Source organism: Scophthalmus maximus, chromosome 10 (genome assembly GCF_022379125.1).
Source record: "Scophthalmus maximus strain ysfricsl-2021 chromosome 10, ASM2237912v1, whole genome shotgun sequence".
NCBI lineage: Eukaryota > Metazoa > Chordata > Actinopteri > Pleuronectiformes > Scophthalmidae > Scophthalmus > Scophthalmus maximus.
This window is the reverse complement of record NC_061524.1, coordinates 24,948,444-24,972,426: the sequence shown is the minus strand read 5'-3', so window position 1 is coordinate 24,972,426 and position 23,983 is coordinate 24,948,444. Positions and strand designations below refer to the sequence as shown.

At 41.6% G+C, this 23,983-nt stretch overlaps 2 protein-coding genes across 2 annotated transcripts in view; one reads left to right on the top strand and one right to left on the bottom strand.

Annotated features, from left to right (window-relative positions):
• lrpprc (leucine-rich pentatricopeptide repeat containing) overlaps window positions 1–13,239 on the top strand; it is a 58,608-nt gene extending 45,369 nt beyond the window's left edge. Inside the window, exons 31-38 of the mRNA XM_035606877.2 lie at window positions 2,397–2,485; window positions 2,569–2,770; window positions 4,281–4,408; window positions 4,517–4,632; window positions 8,607–8,681; window positions 9,057–9,141; window positions 10,013–10,155; window positions 12,980–13,239. Of these exons, the coding sequence (XP_035462770.1) occupies window positions 2,397–2,485; window positions 2,569–2,770; window positions 4,281–4,408; window positions 4,517–4,632; window positions 8,607–8,681; window positions 9,057–9,141; window positions 10,013–10,155; window positions 12,980–13,033 (892 nt within the window). The 3' untranslated portion in view covers window positions 13,034–13,239. The remainder of the gene's footprint in view (window positions 1–2,396; window positions 2,486–2,568; window positions 2,771–4,280; window positions 4,409–4,516; window positions 4,633–8,606; window positions 8,682–9,056; window positions 9,142–10,012; window positions 10,156–12,979) is intronic.
• A 1,261-nt stretch (window positions 13,240–14,500) lies between these two features.
• Window positions 14,501–23,884, bottom strand: abcg8 (ATP-binding cassette, sub-family G (WHITE), member 8). The gene is made up of 13 exons (XM_035606882.2): window positions 23,589–23,884; window positions 21,799–21,900; window positions 21,538–21,685; window positions 19,895–20,133; window positions 19,471–19,603; window positions 18,649–18,918; window positions 18,289–18,448; window positions 17,576–17,677; window positions 17,217–17,416; window positions 16,828–16,904; window positions 15,907–16,174; window positions 15,635–15,762; window positions 14,501–15,475 (listed from the first exon to the last, which is right to left on the bottom strand). The coding sequence occupies exons 1-13, from the start codon at window positions 23,625–23,627 to the stop codon at window positions 15,338–15,340; spliced, it is 2,004 nt and encodes a 667-aa protein (XP_035462775.1). The 5' UTR covers window positions 23,628–23,884; the 3' UTR covers window positions 14,501–15,337.
• Between the last annotated feature and the right edge of the window lie 99 nt (window positions 23,885–23,983).

Here is a 23,983-nt window from a genome sequence, read left to right as displayed (position 1 = left end):
CTCACTAGACATGAGGATTATAAACTGATTGTGTGCTAGCACACTCAGCCCTGCTGGGTATGAACAGTGGTTCTTACTAAGCCCCAGGACACGCACAAGCACACATATACGAGCGCGTAGATGTATAGATTAATTTCTGATTTCTGGGAAGTGGGTGACGTGGTTGCACAAAAACATCATTCGTCTTCCAATTAGTAATGTATCATGTGTTGTTGTGTTATGGGACTCAAACCTGGAGAAAAATGGAAGGACAGAGGAATTAGAGATCTGGCTTCACTCCACCACTGATCTTTCCTGCTCTCTTTGTCGTTTAGGTAATCTTGCCCTTTTTTCTTTATCTCCCTTTAATCTTTATATGTATCACTTTCTTTCTGCGGAGGACAAATACAGAGTTAGTAATATTTTAAGGGCATAGTATACCAAAAGAGGAGATAGTTACTAATTTGTAGAGAAAAAAAAAACATGTAAAAACATCCATTGCTCTACCAGTCTCTGGTTCATGCTCTTATGTTATGAGAAATAATCATATCAATTTTAGACCCACGTTTCAACAAGTGCGATGCAACACGAGTGATAACCCGTCTCCAGTCTCTGTTTGAATTGGTTTATGGCATCCCTGCCTGGATAAAAGCCTAGTTTATCTCTTCTCCAAATGAAAAGTGAAATGAGCTGAGAGGAACGCCGGTTAAAGCTGGAAATGAAAAGGAATGAAAGGAGATAAACAAAGCTAAATAGGAGAGGAGGAGTGAATTAGGGGAGGAGGGCTAGATTTAATCATGTACGAGGTTAATGAAGATGCTATAGGAATTAATTCTCAATGCCTGTGGTTGTGTTTGTTTTTGGATAATCTGTTCAGAATTGAGCAGCGGGGCTGCTTATGGTGAGATTAAGGGATTGGGAGAGAGTGGTGGTGGTGATGATTATGATGATGATGATGAGAGAAAGAGGAAGAGGTGGATGATGGATTCCTTGGCCAAAGCACCATACCCCTAGAAGGAGAAAGTTAATGTGTGTGTGCGTGTTGGAAAAAGGTGAGTGAGAGACGGACTGTAGAGATTCTCTTCCACCTGATAAGAATAATTCTGACTCCACACCCCCACCACTCAGTCTCCACGGCAATTGGTTGGCAACCCTGTTACCATTCCAATCTCTGCCGTGACCCTGTCACAGTGGCTGCCGGATCCTGCTTGCCCTGGTGTCGCCGTGGTGATAAGGATTGCAGGCCTGATGCTCAATTGAGTGGACGGATTAATCTGGTTGCAGGGCTATAATAATGAATAAAAAAAGAGGAGAGCCAAGCTTGATTGAGGTTTTAGTGGCAAAGAAATGAAAAGGAGGAGGCTGAAAGGGACGGCAAATAGACAAGCAGACAGAGCGAGGGAGGGGAAATCAGGGGGGAAGCAGTGCAGGGAGTGAGAGCATCTCCTGGAAGCCTTACCCTCCCACATAATACCACACACAATAATACAAACACACACGTGAGCGGCCACAGCAGGAAGGCACATCATCATATACAATGACATCAATCAACTGTTTGAGGTCTGTATTATTTTCTGAGTAACAGCGGGTGCTTTACAAGAGGCTCAGACTTGCTGTCAGTCACATTTATTCTCATTGTCTTGTCTGTCTTCTGTCTTTCAGCTCATGTGTTTATCCACTCTGCCTCTGCGGAGTCTAAGTCTTCTAAATGCCTGATGCCTTATGCATGCCTAATAATGGACAAGCAAGGAATTCTAAGACTATGATGACACCAAGATATTAACTCAGTCATCACAGATTATAAACATTTGCTTTCAATGATGCATCAGCTTTAGAGCGAGAAATAATGGATCTCCATCCTGGCAAGAAGTTACATGTTGCACCATCACTCTGATGTGGATAACATTTTCTATCATGTATGCACAATTCTCAAAGAGAAATGAAATTCCTGGATCTGCCCATTTATCAGGATCCACTCCTAAATTGAATGGGTTCTTCCTTGGTCCATGCCTCATGTCTCCATACATTTTCATGGAAATCGGTTTGGTAGTTTTTGAATAATCCTGGTGAATGACTGGCTGACAGACTGACTGACAGACAGCAATGAAAAGATAACCTCCTTGGCAGAGGTAATAAAACATTTGTGCTCAGTGACTTGCAATACTTCCCACAATAGCCAAACACATCAATGTTAAACATTATACTGCTTTATGATGGTACTAATAAATCTCATGGTATAAATCTTGTTGTATATATGTCATTACGTTGGCTACTCCTTCCCTATAACCGTTGCTCTGTATTATGTTTTGTCCAGAGCAAACCAAGTTTGACGGTCAAGAGATGAAACAAAAATTGCATATGATGCATATTCCTGAAAAGCGTTAACAAACCAAAAAAATGTTTTCTGTCTCCCTCAGTGCTTTGTCTCGTGTGCCAGACTTCCAGCTGACTAACAACGCCAACAATTTGCTCATCATCGCACACATCAAGAAAGGCCGGGCCAATAGTAAGGAACTATAGATTAGTACGGTATAGTAAACAAACACCTGTACCCTGTTTTATACACAAACTTACTGTGCTCCTCCACAGATGCTCTTGAGACACTGAAGTTTATGATGCAGATGGGCCACATTCCCTCGCATCCTGCCATCATGAAGCTGGTTAATGCCCTGGGTGGCGATGGCAACATAGCGGGTATCCAGGAAGTGGAGTCACTGATGAAGGGCCTTGACACAACCTTGAACATATCCAGGATTTTTGTCAACAACAAGGCTCTGGCACACATCAAGAAGTAAGACAGCTGCTTAGCTTATATGGTGACTGTTTTATCTTTGAGTTAAGAGAGCACTTAATGTGTACGATTTCTATATGACATCTTAATGTGGTAACTCCAGGCTTGTCTATTTTTACACAAGCCAAAACTTAAATCTGTGATTTAAGTTCCTAAAATCACATAAAATCCTTAACTCTGGAGTCAGGCATGAGTCACAGCAATATGCAGCTTTTCAGATTTTGGTGGCTTCATATCTCCATTGTCTCTAATCCTTGCAGATAAACACCCACCATATATAATGTATATCAAAAAAAGTACAAAAATATATGACTGAGGCTGCATGTTACATGAGCAAATCATAAAAGATTATATTTATGACACTTTGCATTGAACAATGGACAATTTGTACTGTTTTGTGAAGTTTGTCGGTCTTACTGCTCAGCACACAGAGGTAAAGAGTTGTGTGACAAAACCCAGGTTGACACTCAAAGTAAAAGCTTCCAGGGCAAGTGGGGCGTCAAGTACAAATAGGAAACACATGCGTGATAAGATTATTCATGGATTCCTTTTAATGTCATGAAATCGCCCATCCTCTCCTGCGGCTCCATCGCTTTTCAAACAACCGAACAAAATCTAAAACACATCAAACTTTCATTGCGCTACTTTCCGCATTAGCTGCACTGAAAGTAGTGTCCCCCAGCACGAGCTGCAGCGGCCCCATGCCAACTCGGAGGGACAGCAGGAAGTGAAGAATAGCTGGACGGTCTCACGCCCGGTTGGCCATCGCAGCGCGGGCCTGTCAGCTTGAACCCTGACCTGTGGGAGCTGCGCGCTGAGCAGCTCTGACACGTGCGTCCCTACTGTATCTGAGTCAAGCTGACTGGTTAAGAGCCAGGGCGGAAAAGCAGGCAGGCCCGGAAAGCGCAGCGCCACATTTAGAGGGGCCCCCCGCTGAATTATTCAGACGGTCCCAGTCGCAACAATCAGCGTAGATATGTTCCCCCACCTCTGAACGCTCAACCATATACATACACAGGGACATGCACACACCCTGTGAGTTAAATATTCATTGCGACTGGTGACGGTAGGGAGGGAGCACGTAGCGTAAAGTGTTAGTAGCGAGGTTGTGTTGCCAGAATGAGTTGTTTTCGATTTGTAGTGCCTTGGTTTACCAGCTTTGTTTGCTTGTGGCAACCTCAGCATAAAAGCATTTCACACTTTTAGTGTGTATGAGTGGAAGAATGAGTTGGTCTGCCCTCAGAGGGGCAAAAACTGAAGCTAAGGTCAATTTGATATTTAATTACAAGAGAAATGCAGCATTTGCGACCAGTTTTTATTGGCTAATTGTATGTTCCTCTCCCAATAAATCAGTTCACACATAGAAAGTTGAATCATTGTTTGGCTGATTACTGATAAGTATTGTTTTGTTTGTCTTTAATATTCTTGTTTCTGTTTAAAAAAACACTCACAGGTAACTAACCATTTGTTTCCCTCCTCATCAATTTTCGCCACCCATCACCCTCTTCAGCGATGATATGGAGTCAGCAGTAGAGTTGCTGGAGTCAGTGTACACCAGTCCAGACACCCAACACAACAGTATTTCCTTTGTCTTCGCAAAGGTCATAGAAGATGGCAACGACAAAGCCTTAGACACGTGTAAGACACACACACACACACACACTGAGTATGTATATAGAAAGAAATACAAAATATGAGATCACAGGAAAAACAAATGGCTGACATAGTGTGCATGTTGTATTGCAGTGAGCGCTATGGCAGAGCGGCTAGCCAACCACTTTGCCTGCTACAGACCAGCTACAGACCTATTCCTCCAGCTGCTGGATATGGACAAATATGAGGAGGCCAAGTTCATGCTGGCTGTGAGTATTATTGTGTGAATGTTTTGCAGTCATCTCGCTACACCAAATACATCTGTTAAAACGAAATATATAGTTGATTATAATTCAGAAGGCCAAATGTAGGTTTCTTTTTTTACATTTTGCAACAACTTAAAATAAATTTTAAAACATCTGAAACGTTTTAGTCTCCATTAGGGTGTTTTGCACTTTGCTAGATGTTAAATTATTCTATCAAAGTAATTAAAATCTGCAAAAATCAACAAGGGACCTGGCGATGAATTCAGTCCATCACAGACCCTAGTGATGGTGGAGACTTCCCAGACACCACAGTTTTTGACTTATTTATCCGGCCTCACATTTATGTAAGGAAATGCTTGCCCACATACCACCTCTGAGTCTGGTGGTTTGAAACTGGCCGCCTGCTACTTCACTTATTTAACACAGTTCATACATTACAGCTCAATGACTTTGCAATGAGCCTTGGGACATGAATATGTAGAAGCTTTATGGGTGAGAGACAGGTGGAAGGATGGAGAGGACGAGGGAGCAAAAGAGATCAAGAAATTCTTGGAGAAAAGGCAGAAGACACTACCTTCCATCTGTTACTTCCTCCTCTCCTAACAGTGATTATTTCCCTCTCACTTGCTAAGTGATTATTCCTTTCAGTCACTGAGTTGCTTTATATATTACTTACTGCCGTCACTTTTCTACACTTCATCACTATTTATACAGAAACTACAGGAATCAGTGTTTTACAGCTCATTCTGTGTTCGTACATTCTTAGCTGCTCCCATTTCCCCCCCATCTACCATCTACATGTGTGGTTTTGGACATTAAATCCATATTAAAATCTACCAAAATAGTAAGCCCATCAAGAACCTTTTTAGCAAACCGACACATTACTTCTAAAACGACCGAATGTGAGCAGTTACTACAATGAAAATGCAACCAAAGCAGAGTCAATTTACACTATTATATTCAGTAATATTATCGTGATATACAGTAAAATAATAATTGTGTTTCCAAATTGTAGTCATTCCTGAAAAACCGTGTGAGATTAGGATAGAAAGAAGTGCTAGCTAACCAACCAACTCAACCTAAAATGTGCCGTTTTACCTTAAATGTATTCAGCAGTTACAACAGCCATTTTTAATAAAAACGTTGTTGCCCCCCCCCCCCCCCCCCCCCCCCCCCCCGGACCAGATCAACAGAGAGGCACATGGGAAAACAGAGTAAACGAACCCACAGTAGATGGACTCAGACAGAGAGACGACGTGTCTGCTGCTCGTCTCTCCCTGACATCTTGAGTGATTATCCCTCTCAATCTTTAAATAGGGATGTCTGACTAGCATGCATGTAAATGTACAGATACATTACTCACTACTCTCATCTTCATCACTATTTCAACACAAACTATGGATAACATAATTTTTAATGCTATAAAATGATTCTTGCTTGATATGCATCGTGGCTTGGTTTTTCCCCCCTTCGTCGCCCGTCTTTCTCTATAAGGTTAAAGATACAGTATGAGAAGATGTAGACAGAAAGAGGAAGTCTTTCAAGTGGGATGTTGCTTATGTACTTTTTAAATTGATGTGTGGACTCCAAAAGCTTTATTTATATATCACAATTCATCAGTGGTGAAATTTAAGACCAGGTCAGGGTTCAAGCTGTAGTACTAGTGCAATTTTCTGCTTTCCTTATCCGAAACTTTCTGATTCTTTTTGAACAATCTGAACATTTGGTTGGACAAAAGAAGACATTTTAGACGTCACTTGAAGCTCTGTGTTATCGTGATGGACATTTCTTACTATTTTAAACAAGAAATGGATTGAACAAAAACATATCAGCAGATTCATCCTTAATACATATAATTGTTAATAGATTATTAAATTAGCCACAATTTAATAATGGTTAAATACCATTCACACAGTAGGCATCTTCGAAATGATTTAAACTTTGAAATTGAGCGAACAAGACTGAATATTAGAAAATGTAAACATGTCAGATATCAGATAATCATCGGGATTGTGTGATTGCTGTCAAATTTTACTTGAACTAAAGGACATGTTTTGATTACAAATACAGAGCAGCGTTGTAAGTTACTCTGGAAAAGAACATCTGCCACAATGTGTGAGTGTTAATGTTTCGGGCGGAACTTGAAATATGAGAAACCCACAGGAAAATAATAACGTTATCAAGATAATAAGAAGAAAAAAATCTAGGAGCAAATGTTCATGTTGATAGAAAGAAAAACTCACCGCAAAGACTGTACTAAAACTAATGTGACGCCGATCCTTTTTTGTCTTTCTGACTCTCCTTCCAAGTTGCTCTTCCATGGTCACTGGAGGGAAGTAGCCCGACTCCTCCATCCCATCATAACATAAGTCAGGGCCAAAACTCTGAAAAGCTTTTAAGTAGACGAGCAGACAGTAATGGTGACAAGTCTTTCTGGAGAGACAGAGGTGAGGGTCAGTGGGGAGCGAGCGGAGAACGAAAGGGATGAATTTAGTCATTAAGAAGTGAAACCGTGACAGAGGGAATCGGTGAGGCAGGCGCTTTCCGACTCCTTTACAACTGCTCTCATGAATGTGGGAGTTGGGAGGGGTCATTGAGGAAAAAGGAGGAAGCATTCCCAGGGTACCCAGAGCTTTTAGGCAGTGTGTGTGGGAAGGCAGCAGACCTGGCCGGTTGAGGCGTTGCCTTTGGGAGTGGTCGGTGTAGTGAGGGAGAAGAAGAGAAGAGAGCGAGAGAGCATGGAGCATGGAGCAAAGTTGAGTGAAGTGGCATAGTGTTGGTTAATTGCTTGATTGTGCTAAAGCCATTCTGCCACTTAGTGACTCAGGAAGATGGCAGCTCTGTGTGTGTGTGTGTGTGTGTGTGTGTGTGTGTGTGTGTGTGTGTGTGTGTGTGTGTGTGTGTGTGTGTGTGTGTGTGTGTGTGTGTGTGTGTGTGTGTGTGTGTGTGTGTGTGTGTGTGTGTGTGTGTGTGTGTGTGTGTGTGTGTGTGTGTGTGTGCGCGCGCGCGCGCGTTTTCCTCTTAAAAGCCTTACAGTCGCTTTTAAAGTAGGAGGAGTGAAACACGTCAGTTCACGACTGGCTAGTAATCGGATCTCATTGCTGCTCAGCTAGGAGAACAAACACTTACTAAAAGCACACTAGTGTTAATGCTTTTCTTCACACACAAACACCCACAGGCTCACTTTAAACACACCGAATTGAAAATTGTTGTCCGAAACCGAAAATAATGAAACACATGAATAACCACACACTTTTTTTCAGTTTTTCATTTAAACTTTTTTGTTTACAATGATTCCCTTCAATGCTTCCGCCATAGACTGAAAACTCACCTGTTCAGACTTCAACTTACTCCCTGATTTTTTTTTAATAGATAAATTTAAAAAAATAAATGAGCACTTGAAGCAGTTTTTTGCCTATTTGACAAAAATCTATTACAAAAGTACAATTTATAAATATTTATGGAAACAATGTGTATGTTTATGTCACATTTACATTATCTATTATTCAGTATCTTCTACAACATTCCACTACAGGTCAGGGTATAGTAAGGCCAGAATTCTCTTTCCTTTACTTTTCAGGTGGAATACTGATTATCAGAAATAGTAGAATTAGACTAGAGTTTTTTAGAAGCCTTTCTTTTTTGTCTCCCTCTCTCCTGTTGACCATCATCTCTTTTACCTCCCGTCCTCCAGTGCTACAATTGTCGCTGCACAGGTCTCAATTGTGAACAACTTCAGCTAAGGTTGTTCTTTTATTTCTGTTTAGTGCAAGATATAGCTTTTACTGTGACTAAGTGAGGATAATTATGCTTTCTGAGGCTGTACCTTTAAATCTATAAAACAAGCAGGTAGCTATTAAATCTATTGTTAACCTTTAACCTGAGTGTAAGTGTCTGGGTGTTTATGAGAACGCGTGGGTGTGTTTAATGTATGTCATCACATTATTCCTCATGTTTCTTATCTCATTTTACCGTAGCGCTGTAATGCCCTGGCTGAACAGAATGACACGCTGAGATCCTTTATGTCTCGAAAGGCTAAGACTCCTGGACAGGTAAAACAACGCTTTAGGTTTCTTCTCTTTTGGATCTGCAATATTTAAGAATTTTATTTTCATTATAGATGTTCTGAAAAAAAATTCACATACAATTTCCCAAAACCCATGTCGATGCTATTAAATTGGCTGTTTTGTGGGAGCAAAAATGTGAAAACAAGTGGAAAATTCACACACGTGGTAAATTTGAACAGGATAATGTTTGGACATATGAAGTGTTGTCTGCTTGCGACCATTCATCAGCAGTGACAGCCTTATTGTGAACATGAAATTCTTGCAGTTCAACTAAAGAGGGATATTTGCAATCGATCTGTGCTCCACTGTCATGACTGTCAATGGGAAAAATGTGTGAATGAATAATTTTTTTGTCCACAGGTGGGAAAGCTCAAGGCCCTGCTAAGCCTGATTCCAGACTTCACAAATAAGCAGTTATCCTCCTTTTACCTGATGAAATGTCACTGTAAGACACACACACACACACACACACACACACACACACGGCAACTCACTGACCTGTGGCTAAGTCAACAGTATCGCTCACATTAACAATGCACAGAGAGAGTGAGAGTGTGAGAGAGTGACAGAAGAACACATGTCCCCTAATGAGTTAGCAGGCCTGGCTAGCCTAGCGTGCTAATCGCAACATGGTCCACCACTCAGTTCTTTTTTTTTTTTATCTCCTCTCTGTCACCTCTTGCCCTCTTCACCTTTTTACTCCTGTCTATCTATTTTGGGATTTTTTTGTTGTTGTCCTCTTCTTGCTTTCCCCTACATTCTCATCCATGCCCCCCTTCACTTCACCCTCTCGCCCTCCCATCTCCCCTCTTTGTACCTTGTCACACCAGAGATGAGCAGACATGACTATTTAATTAGCATTAGTTTGCTGGTCGGTCAAGGCAGCCATAGGGGACGCAATTAGCGATGCTCTGTTGGCCTCTGTTCTCTGCCCGTTTATCTTTTTCTTTTTTCTCTTGAAGGGGGTTTCTTTTCTCTTAAACTTTTCTTTTTCAACAGTAGTGTCCTTCTGTCCCGTCCGGTTTAGATCCACAGATGATGACTCTCACACCAAACACATTTTAGATATGTCTACCTGAAGGAGGAGATCATTTACACAAACTGATAAATACTTATTTCAGCTTTTAACTATTGTAATAGCTTGATTTTCACTGTGTGGAAAATATAATTTTTCTTACCTGGTGTGATACCTTTATAAGGTTGTTATGGCAAATTGCATTATTTTAAAAAGTGAAATTAAATAGTGTGTCAGTGCCTGTGAACTAATTTGCAGGGTTTTTTTCTCTTTCTCCCTCTCTCCACCTCTGATGTGGCAGATTTGGATAATGACTTGGTGTCAGCCAAGGCTTTGCATGAGCAGATGCAGAAGGAGGGAATGGTCATGGATAATGTGTCACTCAAACGGCTGGCTGTGCTGTACCGCAATGCAGGAGAGACGGCGCCCTTCCCTGAGCCCTCTGTAGGTCACGCGCACGCACGCACGCACGCACACACGCACACACACACGCACACACACACACACACACACACACACACACACACACACACACACAGACACAGACACACCCACAATCACTCAGTTTAAAATGTGACTGCCTTTGGGAAATGTTGAGTATTCACACCACTTTAGAATTAAAGTCACACCTACACAGACTTGACCCATGCACTGTAGTCAGTGACAATAAGTAACTGTCCTAAGTTATACAGGTAAACAGTGACACTAGTGTTACAGACATTTGGTAACTTGCTCTCTTGTTACTCAAGAACATCTTTTGATGTGATTGCATCACCCTTTAAAGAAACCTAGAAAGCTGAACTTGTGTATTGCTATGCAGAGCAACTTGTGTGTTGCTGTGCAGAGCAACTTGTGTGTTGCTCTGCAGACGTCTGTGTAACTGAGTGTTGACCTGGGAGCTGCTAATGGAATTGTGTCTGCACTTTCTGAACTAATCAGAATTATTTTGAACTCATACAGGCAAATGGATTGCAGAATTAAACTCACCATGTCACAGGGCTTGAAATTATGGTCACAACTAATAATTATAATCATTAGTTATTATTCTGATAATTATTTTCTCATACAGTTTCCCAAAGCCCAAGTCGATGCTATTAAATTGTCTGTTTTGTGGGAGCACAAATGTCAAAATAAGTGGCAAATCCTTACATGTGGTAAATTTTAACGCATAATGTTTTGGAAATTTTTCTTAAGAAATTACTGTTAAATCAATTTCCAAAATATTTGCCAACTATTTTACTATAATTGGACCAGGTCTGTTAGCCCGTACATATGAAGTGTTGTCTGCTTGCGACCGTTCATCAGCAGTGACAGCCTTAGTGTGAGCATGAAATTCTAGCAGTTCAACTAAAGAGGGATTTTTGCAGTCGATCTATGCTCCACTGTTATAAATGTCATTGGGGGAAAAATCTCTTTGTCCTCTACAAAACCCTGAATATCTTCACATGAAAAACAATTCACAAGTAAGAATTTTGTAAAATGGTAACATATCATTATCATGATGTTACAGATGTACACATGGACACTTCTTTACATACAGATATAAATGGATCATTAACAGATCTGTGTACAAATACCAGCTCACATAGTCCCACAGCTCCTAACCATTGCTGGCACTTGTACAACTGGTGTCCAGACGCGTGTGTGCTGTGGTTTGTGTGTGCCATTTTAATGTGAAGGAGCAGTCTGCCCGCTCAGGATAGTTCAATATGCAGCTATCCTCCTGCGTTTCTTTTGTGTGTGTCAGAAATAGTGCCCCACGGTCATAGAGTACATACATTGTGTAAGCGAGATGGTGTCGCCGCAATAACCATTCTCTTTTTCTGGCTCCAAGTGTTTTTGAGCATTTCAGCACATTGCACATTTTGTAAGTTGATGTAGCCCTATTTTTGGGAGGACTCACACATACGCACGGGCCCGCGCACACACAAAGACACACACAGACCTCTCAGCCCCTGCACTTTGATGTGCTGTCCCCTCGAGGCAGGTGGAGACCGAGGCCACTCTTACCTTCCCATCGCTCACCTGCAGTGCAAAGATAGAAGGAGAAAGGAGGATGAAGGTAGAGGAGCTGCTGCATTATTCACTGAATGTCAGGATAGTTAAGTAATTGCTTGGTTTTTTATAAGCAGAGGAGGGGCAGAATAGTTGCAAGGAGAGGGAAAGGTGAATAGCCATGGTATTCAGAGTTTCTATAAACACATCTCCACGAGAAACCTGCCTCTCCTCCATTGTTCTCCCTACTTTCAATTCATGCAGAGGCTGCTTATTTAGAATTTTCTCTTCGGTGCAAACTAAATGTACAGATAGCTGATTAGACGTGTACAAATAGTCTACTTTAATAAGCCATTTGCGCACCTCAACTTTGCCACTCATTTGACATGAGGAGTTTACCACAAGTTTGGATGGTAGTTTAAGACAATTTGCAGAAATCTTATTTGGAAAACTCACTGGAAAAAATAAGAAATTCATTATAGCAACACTAAAATGATTTCACATAGCCAGAGTAATCCACTGTGCACAATGGAGAACAGTATTCATTGGGACTATTTCCTCTGGAGAAAGTTGTTGCTGTATTCACGGGGCGACATGTTGATTATCCACAGTAACAGGGACACTGTGTCTAGAAAGACATATAGATGTTGAATTTTATAAATACTTTTCATTGCTTTGAAAAGCAATTTCATTCAGGTGAAATTTCATTCAGCTCCACTGTATTTTGGTAGAGGCACACATTTTAGAGACAGATATTATCAAAATCAAAACAAATAGATAGGAAATGTTTTGTAATTTGGGTGAAGTGATCTTTTAAAGGCGTCAAAGCCTCTCCCTCCCTGCTACAGTGAACACAGCATATTTATATGCATTAATTACTACATTAATAAGCAAACATACATTGTGAAGAGCTGGCATAATCTGCAGAAAAGCCCCCAACCCCCTCCTCCAGAGAACAACCACCACAACACTTTGTCTGGATCAAAACACTGATTAATTAGCAGGGAACAGAGGCAGGGAGCAAAAGTGTGTGTTCAGGGAGCATGCTACAAATCCCTTATTTGTGTATTAATGGGGATTTAAAGATGAAACGAGACAACCTGGTTTCAGAGTGGAGACTATTTAGACAGACCCAGGAGGGCTCCACTGCTGCGTTCTTTTGGAAAGAGGCGGGAGACACGCGCACACACACGCGCACACACAGGTAAGGTGAGCACTTATGCTGTTCGAAGGTTTGATGCTAATTCATATTTCTCTTTGTTTCTCTTTCCAGAAGTCCTTCAAGTTTTATACAGACCAGCTAAAAGGCACAGTGACAGTGGTGTGAAGATCCACCCCTCTCTCATCTTACATCAGCCCAGATCCCACTGTTTTCTTCCTTTGTCTGTCTTTTCTTTTACATAAGTTGTTTGAAATTTTGAGTATTATGTGTTGGAACTGTTCAACTATGTCCGCTGCGAAAATTGATAATGTTGATGATGATGTTGAGAATGTACTGAAGTATTTAAGCTAATAAATCAATTTAGGAATCCAGATTGTGTGTCAGGCTCTTTATGTGGTTTAGATGTGGTGTGTTCAGTGGTGCAATTTACCCTTTTTCAGGGCAGCGGGTAAAACACAGTTTTTACTTTACCATCGGATCAGTTCATTATACTTGTGTTTTTGCAGAATTGCTGTGTTCTATTTCCACACTACGCTCAGATTGCATGAAGTATACAATATACACTATATACTTCTCTTTAGTGTACTGTTAATGCAGTTGGTATAGAAATAAGAAATCAGCTGATACACACTGCAACTCTAGAATATCACTGCTGGTTAAACTACAAATGGCAAAAAAATGTTTTCCTAAAAGTAAGTTTATTTTATTTTGTGCCCGAATGTAATGTGTTTTCACATTGTGATATTTAAGTACCTTTAAGGGTCTGAACACTTTCCACCCTTTGTCCTGACATTGTGTTGTAGAAGAATAATCCGCAGCAGAGGCAAATTACAAAATCAAACTTTTTTTCATGTGCACGCTTGGATTTTTCAGTACACTTAAGCCGCTCTCCCAGTGCACTCCAGTTTGCAGACTGGCATAGGGACGCATTTAATGTCGACATTGAAAAAGTCCATATCAAATGGAACTGTGTTTCTTTTCTTTAGAAAGAATGTAGTAAATCTTACACTATGTAACTAGAATGGCACTCAGTAGAAAACACACCTCCATCAAGGCTAAGGCCAAACAAACTGACACATCTGTCCAGCTCTTATAATGGCTAAATTAGAATCGAAGTAGTCTGATAATCTGCACCACCGCCACCATCCTCACCCTTCAAACTATCTGTGCTCTGAAAGCATCTGCATTTTTGTTTAACAATAAAATGTTATCATACAGGACTGATTCAAAAAGAAAACTGCCATCGATTTAGACTTAACACTGAATTTCATATCAGACCCTTACCAAGTCCCGTAGCCTGCACCTGCTTGGCTTTAAAAGAAATGTTTGCTCTCCAGTACAATCTTGATATTCCTGATTCATGTAACACAAGCTGCTGTCCTCCTAAGAGTAGAGACCAGCCATGTTAATGCTCAGGGAACATGAGTTTATTCCCCCTTCCTCATTCCATATAAAAATAACAACCCTTTTTTTAAAGGGTTTAATGTTGTGATGAAATAACAACCAGAATGTGAAGGATAATCACTTCATCCGTCGCATTAATTGTTATGAAATGACAAGACACTACACTGTCTCTGAATGACTTGGCCATAGGACGGCAAAGCGTATTAAGACAAAAAAATAAACACGCTGAAGGGTAAGCAATTTGATTTAATACTAATTTGGACTAAAACCATGTCGGTAAAATATTTATCAAGCTTTTACACCAGTGCAAAAACCCACAGTTTACATAATCTTCAATCTATGAGGAAACAACAAGTACAAGCTCTTTTTTTGCAAGTGTGACTTACAAATCTCTACTAGTCTTCTTTCCAGTGCTCCCTATGCTGGCACACACATCGTTACGCTTAATAACCTTACACATACAAAAAAAGATAGATTGAACATGGAACAAGCTTCAGATGGATATCTGCCAAAGTGGCACTCTAATCATTTGCCAAGACAGAGAAGAGAGGGAGAGGAAAACCAATAATTAAATCATTTTAACTTTGGTCTTACTGCAGTGCTCTGTTGCCATCCAGTAGCACACAGTGGTACTGCAACAAATGCTCCTGTGCCCAACAGAAAAGAAAGATTTCGATATTTTAACAGTAAACACTGGGTATACAGTATGCTGAGATTGTTTGTGATGACTTGAATATCAGTCATGCTTCAGGAATTACTTCAGACATCAATATTTTTTACAGTCTGAGAGTACAGGAGTTCTTGATGTTGAAATTACTGTGAAAATAAAAACATTCTAAAAAACACATTTTTCCATAAATTGTACTCTTTTTTCCAGAATCAAGCTCTTTCTCACTATAAAGTCAAATCAATGGCAGGAGGCTCAGTGTCGAACCAGCGAACTAGCACCCAAGTTACTTCCACTGCTGCAATGAGGTGAAGCGCTTCCCACGGTCACACGCTCTCCTGAGCTTGTGTGTGATTTCCGATGGGGTGTGGTCTGATTGCTGAGACTCGTCCACATGTTCACCAGTCCTGACTAGACTTCTGTTTGATGAATTTTAGGGACAAGTAATAGAGGCCCATGAAGCCCAGACAGACTGCCAGCAGGACCAAATAGCACAAGTACAGAGGGTACTGGTTCATGTTCATGGCCTCCACCACCTCAGAGACAAACAGATGAGAAACATGTTGAACATATTACTACGTAGTAACACCATGTTGACTCTGTAGTTGAAAGATTTATGCTCAGGAATTTAGTAATACGAATCCATCAGGGTTCTCTTTTTGTTTTACACCGAGACTACAGTGTTTTTAACTCACATATATGCCGTCAACGTTGATGGCGATGTTTCCGATGCTGACGTTGTACTTGTTTCCTCTGAACTGCACCTGCAGCATGCCCTCGAAACCCCAACGCATGAAGGAGGCGTGAGAGAGCCACGAGGCCACTGCGGAGTCAAAAACAAAAACATCTCACACCCAGCATCATCTTTCCTTTCTCAAGCTGTTCTCTGTCCTCGCACACGCTGGATTCTGAAGACTCCCAAGGATAATTGACTAAGTGAGTAAGGACAATAAATCTGCCGCCTCACCGAGCCACATATTCTCAACGCTGATGACAAATCCTCCGGTCAAATAGAACACGGTGAACAAGGAGTTGCCCATGAAGGCTGAGGTCTGCAGGGTGGGCAGGGCCGCAGCCACGAACAGAGCCATGGCTCGGCTGCAGTAAACCATCAGCCACACCAGCAGGAAGTTGAGCAGGAAACGGTCCGGAGCCTCGTTAAGTCCGGCCAGCCAGTAGATGGGCACACCATAGACCAAGGTGAACACACAGTGCTCTGGTAACTCCCCCAGGATCTGGAGATTTTGAATGCATACATTCAAATGTACAGAACAGACAGGAATACAGAGATGCACCTTTATTTTTTGTGTTATCGACCATCCAAAGCACTTTACAGGACAAGTTACATCCACCCATTCTCACACACATATTCATACAGGGATTCTATGCACAGTGCTTTTTTCTATTTGCATCATTCGCACACTGCTGAGACAGCCGTCAGGGGCAATTTGAGGTTGAGTGTCTAGCCCAAGGGATCAAACCTCCGACCTTGTGGTTGGTAGACGTCCCACTCTATCACCTGAGCCACAGACACCCACAGTATCAGGTCAAGTCAAGTCATTTTTTTTATCTATATAGTGCCAAATCATAACAGAAGTTGTCCCAGGGTACTTTTTCATATCGGGCAGGCGGGCTATAGACTGTACTCTTTAGGATATCCTTTACAGAGACCCAACCTTGGTTTTAGGGTTCTGTGTGTGTGTGTGTGTGTGTGTGTGTGTGTGTGTGTGTGTGTTTGCATGCAGAAACATCGAGTGCATCATATTTCCTGGCACTTTCCAGTACCACATTTCAGCCTCGTTGTGCATCACTGAGGAGGGACATGTTCAACTCCGCATGGAGCAAGACTGACCCCTACTGGAGCTGCAGTGTGATCACTGTGGTTTACCTTGGCGAAGAAGTAGGAGGTGACAGAGTACATGCCGTCCTCCAGCTCGTGGTAGAGCATGGCTCTCTCTGTGTGACCTGCAAAACAACATGAATTGAGTCCGATGATGCACCGGTCACAGTTGATACTGTTGCAACTGCTTCTTGCCTTCTAATTTCTCAAAACAAAAAGATTTTTGAAAGTTAAGATTTATGCGCAGCGAAAACTTGCAGTCATGATTTACAATAAATGATGAATAATTTACTTAGATTTGAAAGTGTCCGACATTTTGGTTCGTTGCGTCACAGAAGAACCAGTGTAATCTGTGATCTTACAACAGCCTGATAATTGATAACACAGGTGAAAGCTGTCTTTCTCACACATGCTCCTAAATGGCTTTAATCACTCACATTTAGCTATGACGTCCAGCACCACAGCAAACGGGGTGAGAGCTCCAATCATGTAGAGGAGGGCAACTGTGTCCTGAATGGACAGACGCTCTTCTCCCGCCCCGTAGTACAGACAACCGACCAGCAGTGACATGAGTAGGGCCTCCAAGCCGTGGACCAGTAAGGTGACAAGGTCTCTGAAGTCATTGTACATGTGACGCCTGTGGGAGAAGAGAAATGTGAGGACCGCTTATGTTTGAGAGCCAGAATACATTTCTCTGTGTGTGTGTGTGTGTGTGTGTGTGTGTGTGTGTGTGTGTGTGTGAGTGTGAGTGTGTGTGTGTGTGTGTGTTTGTGGGGGTATGTGTGTCTTTTGTTACCTGATAAGGATGGTAAATTGGTGAAGTCTGCCAGGCAGTCTGTTTCTTTGCTTGGAAATAGTGATGACTTCCGCCCCTTCTGCCTTGCTGGGCTGCTCGGGGCTGCAGGAGAGGCAGGAGGGAAAGCAACAGATGAGTTATGAGTTTTTGGGTGTAGCCATGCAGGACACAGAAAGGCAATTTTTGGGAAATATTTTAACAGTATTTAAAATTCAGAAATTGAATCTTAAAATTCACCCCTCCACCACTGTGATGCTTTGGCCTTGGTGGCGCTACTCTTTGTGTGCTGTAATCAGGACCTGCCTTCAGTGACTGTCAGGATCTTTTATACTCATTCAAACCTTTTGGTGGTAAAATTTGAAGAGTTACATTTCAGGTCCCAAACCCTGGGCTCCTCAAGTCTTTAATCAAAAGTATTGGAAAACAGGAAACTTTTTATTTTGAATACATTTAGTTTGGAGTCATGGTGAATGAGTAAGGTGACTGGAACCACAAGGACGGTGGGTGCTCAATCTTCCAAATATCATAATCATTCTGTCTATAAAAATGTAAGAAAATAGTCCAAAGCCTGTTATAAGAGCTACATTCAGCTTGCTTCTTTTGTCCGACTAACCAAAAACTCAAGTTTATGATTATCATATTGTATTTTGAGTTGATTCGTGAGAAGAAAGTTGGCCAAACGTAAGCAGACACTCACAGAAACACATGACTACCTTTCAGTTTGTGTTGGTGCTGTGTTGGCCTCGGCTGGTTTCCACACGTAGTTGTCTGTGTCTCTGACCTTTTCCATGAACTGCCCAGCCAGAATTCTGACCCGCTCCAAGCACTCAGCCTCTTGCTCTGGGCTGCGGCGGTCTACACTGATCAGATCAACTGGACACACACACACACGCACGGCAATGTAAGGTAAAAGGGTTTATAAAGAAGAGTGGGTCACATTTGACACCATGGATGTTTCGAGCGTTATGGTATTCCTTAATAAAAGATGAAGGATGCAGTGACAAAAGCATTTCTGCACTTTGGCATTTTTAAAACTTCCTAGTTTTGACTTTAAGCTTTCCACACACACTTACCATAGAAGTCAGAGGGGTTACAGTATCTTGGGCAGGGGAATCCCAGCGCCGTGAAGTACGGAACCATGTCACGAGCAGCGCCACAGTAAACAGCTGAACCAGACGACAGCAGGACGACAAGGTCGAAGAGCTGGAAGATATCTGATCGAGGCTGGTGGACTGAAAGCAGGACCAGACGGTTTCCCCGTGCGAGGCGCGACAGTGTGATCACCAGGTTGTGTGCTGTGAAGCTGTCCAGTCCGGATGTGGGCTCGTCCAGGATCAAAATACCTGAAATGCAAAAGACCAGTTCAACAATCGATCAAAAGACATGGCTCCAGCCTGCTGGTCCCACTCTGTCCTAATCTTTGGTGATCATAGGCGATAGATAAGCAAGTTGATCAGGACTGGCATAACAGCAGGAACAGATTTTTAATGAAAAGACAGACAGATGAGAGGATTAAATTGTTAAAAAAAATAGGAAAGATGCTATCTTATTTTTAGTTGTATTGTATATTACATCTTAGTCCTGTACCACAGAAAAAAGGATGAGCTACTGTTAATGATAAACTAAAATTCTGGGTGGCAACAGCAATAAGTCTAGATCTGCAAGAGAAAACTGATACTATCGCTTTCCTTTCTTATAGGTGGTCCCTGGTTGACATGCAACTGAGGGGACAATAACTGCACAGTGGGATCTACCCTGTTCCATGAGAAGTCTCATATCTTAAATAAAAGCCAGACAGATGGAAGGATGAACCTTCAAAATGAAGGGGTAAAAGCAACAGGTAAAGAGGCTGTCTCTTTGCCTATCTTTTTTTTCTCTCTCTCTCTCTCTCTCACCAGGGTTCCAGAGGAGCTGGACCGCTATACTGACTCTCCTCCTCTCTCCTCCAGAAACACCCCTCACATAGTCGTTCCCCACCCTGGTGTGTGCACACTGTCGCAGCCGCAGTTCGGCGATAACATCATCCACCTGTAATGGGAAACATCGAAGACATGGTTTGATTTTGAGAGCACGCCAGCGGATAATCATTTACTATTTTATCTGACATCATTTCTAAGGAAAAAGAAACAAGACTCCGCCATCACACTTGGTTCAAGTGAAGATTCTGTGTGGTTAATTTTGATAGTGTATAGACTGGCCATTTATAAGACATTTTTTTGTCTTTAAACTCAGTCTAGGCTATAATACCCTCAAGCAGTGTACATTATTTTCCTGTTTGGAAATAATTTGAATCGTGTTTATTCATGGCCTTGAATTTACCCTCTGGTCCCTCTGAGCCTGTGTGAAGTGGGTGGGGAGCCTCAGTTTGGCAACAAAGACAAGAGTCTCGCGGACAGTGAGGTGAGGAAGAAGGCGGTCATCTTGGCGGACGTGGGCAATGCTTTTCTTCACCAGCTGTGGCGTGTTGGGCTTCCCATTAATCAGAATCTGGCCGGTCGTCATTGTGCCACCCTCATCCCGACATGTTATTATGTCCAGCAAAGATGTTTTACCACAACCTGAGAGAAGAACGTAACACATTGTAAGCAGATTTTCACAAAAAAATAAAACTAGGATCACAAACAAAACGTATACATAAGTAAAGAAAAAAAAAAAACGTTTTAGGAGGCATGTGTGACAAATACTGCATGAGGTTCTTCACAATGAGTGAAATTTTTCCCCTCAAAACTCACTTCCAAAAGTCCTCCTCTCATTCTAATTCATGCACTTGGAGTCCAAAGCGAGATTTAAAATGTTTTCTCTATTCTCTAATATGTTTTATGTACCCAGTGATGGAATGTAACTGAGTGTGTTTTATTCAAGCCATACAGTACTTACTTGAGTATTTCCATTCTGTGCTACTTGACACTATAATTCACAGTGGAATGTTTTACTTTTTACTCCACTACATGTACTTGACAGCTTTGTTTGCAAGATAGATAGATAGATAGAGAGATGGAGAGATAGAGAGATAGAGAGATAGATATCAATATGTACATTACCCTGATTAATACAGTCCTTTTTAGTTTTTGGAAGGAAGCTGTCTTTAAGCCTGATTATTCTGCATTTGATTTTCTTGTGCCTTCTTCTGCAAGGGAGGGGGGAAACTGACAGTGTCCTGGATGGGATGGGTCGCTTAGGATTTAAATGTTGGCTTCCAAATGCAAGCATCCAGTCTAAATGTCTCCCACAGGTGGCAGTGTAGTCCCTAGGACACGCTGAGCTGCCTTCACCACACTTTGGAGAAACAGCTGAGGATGCTCTTCCATGGTGAGGCGGTAAAAGTTCACCAGTGGCTGCCGAGGGAGGTGTGACTGTCTAAGCTTCCTAAGGAAGTACAGTGTCTGCTAAGACTTCTTTTTCAGGCGAGTGGTCTGCTGAAATATAGACTCCCTGGAATTTGAAGTTTGAACCTCCTCTCTGTAGGCTGATGCATTGCTGTTTGTTATCAATCCTACTATGTTGTGTCATCTGCAAATTATAGGATTGTGTTGGATTGGTGTTAGAGGATGGGGCTGAGGACACACCCCTGTGGTGACAAGATTATAAATTACATGTACAAATTGTTTCAAAAATAACAACATATTTTTGGTTCCCAAACTTTTTGGCTTGGCTTTTTGGCCTAAAAGAAGAAATATCTAGTCTAGCGTACTTCTCACATAGTTTTTTTTCAAAAACAGAGGCCCAAACAGGTAAAACTCTCCAATAGTTTGCAAACATTTGTAAGAAGTTCTGAGAAACAAATTCAAATTGATGTAGAAGAACTTGTTTTTTTCTTTGGTTCCTATTCCATTAATCATACCACGACCCCTCCGATTTCTCTGTGTGTTGTGTGTGTGTTGTGTGTGGGTTGTGTGTGTGTTGTGTGTGGGTTGTGTGTGTGTTGTGTGTGGGTTGTGTGTGTTGGGTTTCACGTGTGTCACCTGAGCTGCCGATGAGGGCCAGCATCTGACCGCTGCGGACTCGGAGGCTGAGTTTGTTGATGGCCGTCTGCTTGTTTCCTTTGACCTCCCACGGCAGCTTGAACTCAGACAATCTCTCATACCAGGGGATCTGAGCTGCTGTGTCCACCTGTGAAAAAGAAACGATGACATACAGTGTGCACATATACAATGCTGACAGTGCAGACGTGCACTCACACAAAGAAGTGGTTGAACAGCCGAAGATAACTATCCGTCAGTTACCTCATAGTGAAGGTTGTTGACCTCCAGCTCATTGCACTCTCCACTGTAGGTGAAGTAGAGACTGCTGTCTTCTTCAGATGAGAATAACTCTGTGTCATGATGCTGTTAAAGAGGAATGAGAAGGTTGATGAGTTCAAAATACAAAATATTTAGTGACATTCAATTCAATTTTACAAGAGCAAAAATCTAAAATTGCAATCCTGTGTATTTATCGCTTGTAGGTCCCTCGGTAAAAATCAACATTGTTTACAGTACGATAATATTGGTACTTGAAGATTAACTTTATCAGTTAGTTTATTGGACAATTCCATCCATTGTCTATACCGCTTTATCCATTAAGGGTCGGTGGGTGGTGGAGCCAATCCCGGCTGACATTGGGCGACAGGCAAGGGACAACGTAATGCAGGGCCTAAGCCCAGTCTGCATGTGTTTGGACTGTGGGTGGAAGCTGGAGAATCCTGAGAGAACCCACACATAAACGGGGAGAACATGCAAACCCCAACCAGGAAGATGGCCTGGTAGGTCCGAACCAGGACGCAAACTGAGAACTTTCTTTCTGTAAGGCGAGACATCGCTAAACACTTCACCACCGTGCAGCCCTGGACAATACCAATGACTCATTTATTTAATCATCACTGTGTGCATTCACAAGCATGTGAGCATGTTGAAGCTTGTGTGTATTGACATGCATCTGGTTGTGTGTTTGCAGTTGACTGAATGTGACCGTGTGTTTGCAGTTGACTGAGTCCTTCGTGGGTCCAGAGTACATTTGCGAATGACCCTAATATCAATGTTATGTAATCTCTAAATCCCTCCAATAAAATTACAAAAGCACAAATGCATGTGACCATATATAATGTACACTATACTGTAGGTTACACTGCATTTACAGTAGATGTTGGGTAAAATTCAAACCTTCCTTTTTCCTCAGTACATCAACCCACAGAGTGTCTCTGAAAATATATCACTTCAGACATTTAAAAAAAGGTTGCTATGGTTCATCCAGCTATTTATACCAGTTGACAGATGTGATAACAAAAAGAGGAGAGTAGAACCTATGGAAACCATATTTCTCCTGCAACTGAAATAATTTGAGTACTGATTTATTTATTTTTTAAATAAACCAGTCTGGTCTAGTAGAACACAGTTTTGCTAAAGTCAGTTTCAGGACCCACTGGTCAGAGGAAAAGCACAAAGTTACTCAAATTACTGTAGAGAAAAATAGATGATGAACAAGTGAGAAAGTCTTTGCACTTCAGGGAAAAATGGAAAACAGAAATACAAACTAGGTCACATTGACTTAAAGCTGCATGTTGGACTGCAAAATCAAAACATTTGACTAGGAGAGTATTGGTTTAAAAAAAAAACACAGTTTCTAAGTCAAATGGAAATACTAAAGTGTTCACAGAGTTCAATTTAATTCATATTAAAATACTCAAAAATATATATTACTTAATTATGTTATTCGTAATTTTCATAGAAAATATTAAAACAATTATTTAATCTCTTTCAAATCAAAGTTGAATCTTTTGAACGACTTGCATACTTCATAATCGATCACATTATGGCGCACAACATTCAGTTGATAAAACCAGTGTTGAAGCAGCAGTTAAAGCACAAGCCTGCTGTTGGTGGGGGAGTGCCACAGAACGTTTACACATGATTTTGATTTTAGTCCAAGTTTATAAGTGGATTGGCAGAGGAGCTTAAAACAAATGCCTTTCAAAAAGTTTAAAAATGGAAACGTGATTTTGTCCTGATGCTTATATGACCTTGTGTAATTGACTGACCTGTGAGGAGCCTTTGTGCATATCTATGTCTGTGTCCATGATGACGTAAGTCACTGGTCAACGTTTGTAGGGTCAAAAGGTCAGCGTCCCCCTTTTTCCTCTTCTGCTGGGATCCTCTCTTTTTCCCTCTGAGGTTATCTGCAGGTTATTTATTCCCTTCACCGTTTCTTTTCCCTTTTAGGTGGTGTGACTCCAGTCCAGCTGAAGATCTCCTTGTGCGTCCTGGTGCAAATTCATGCCATGGCAGTTCTTCGTCTGCTCCGTCCCGTCGGTCAGAGCACAATTTGAGGACTGAGGAGAGACTGGCAGCCAGTCAGTCTTCTCAGCATGTGTTTTTTTGGCTTCTATATACAACCACAGATCAAAGTTCTCTGAGATAACGCAATATTCACTGT

What these genes read in the sequence shown, in the direction of transcription:
- abcg8 (XM_035606882.2), bottom strand. Translation starts at nt 23,627, where the DNA reads ATGGACACAGACATAGATATGCACAAAGGCTCCTCACAG. An exon ending in TGCACAAAGGCTCCTCACAG is followed by an intron (nt 21,901 to 23,588) that starts GTCAGTCAATTA and finishes CCTCTTTAACAG; the next exon opens with CATCATGACACAGAGTTATT. An exon ending in TCAACGTTGACGGCATATAT is followed by an intron (nt 15,476 to 15,634) that starts GTGAGTTAAAAA and finishes TTTGTCTCTGAG; the next exon opens with GTGGTGGAGGCCATGAACAT.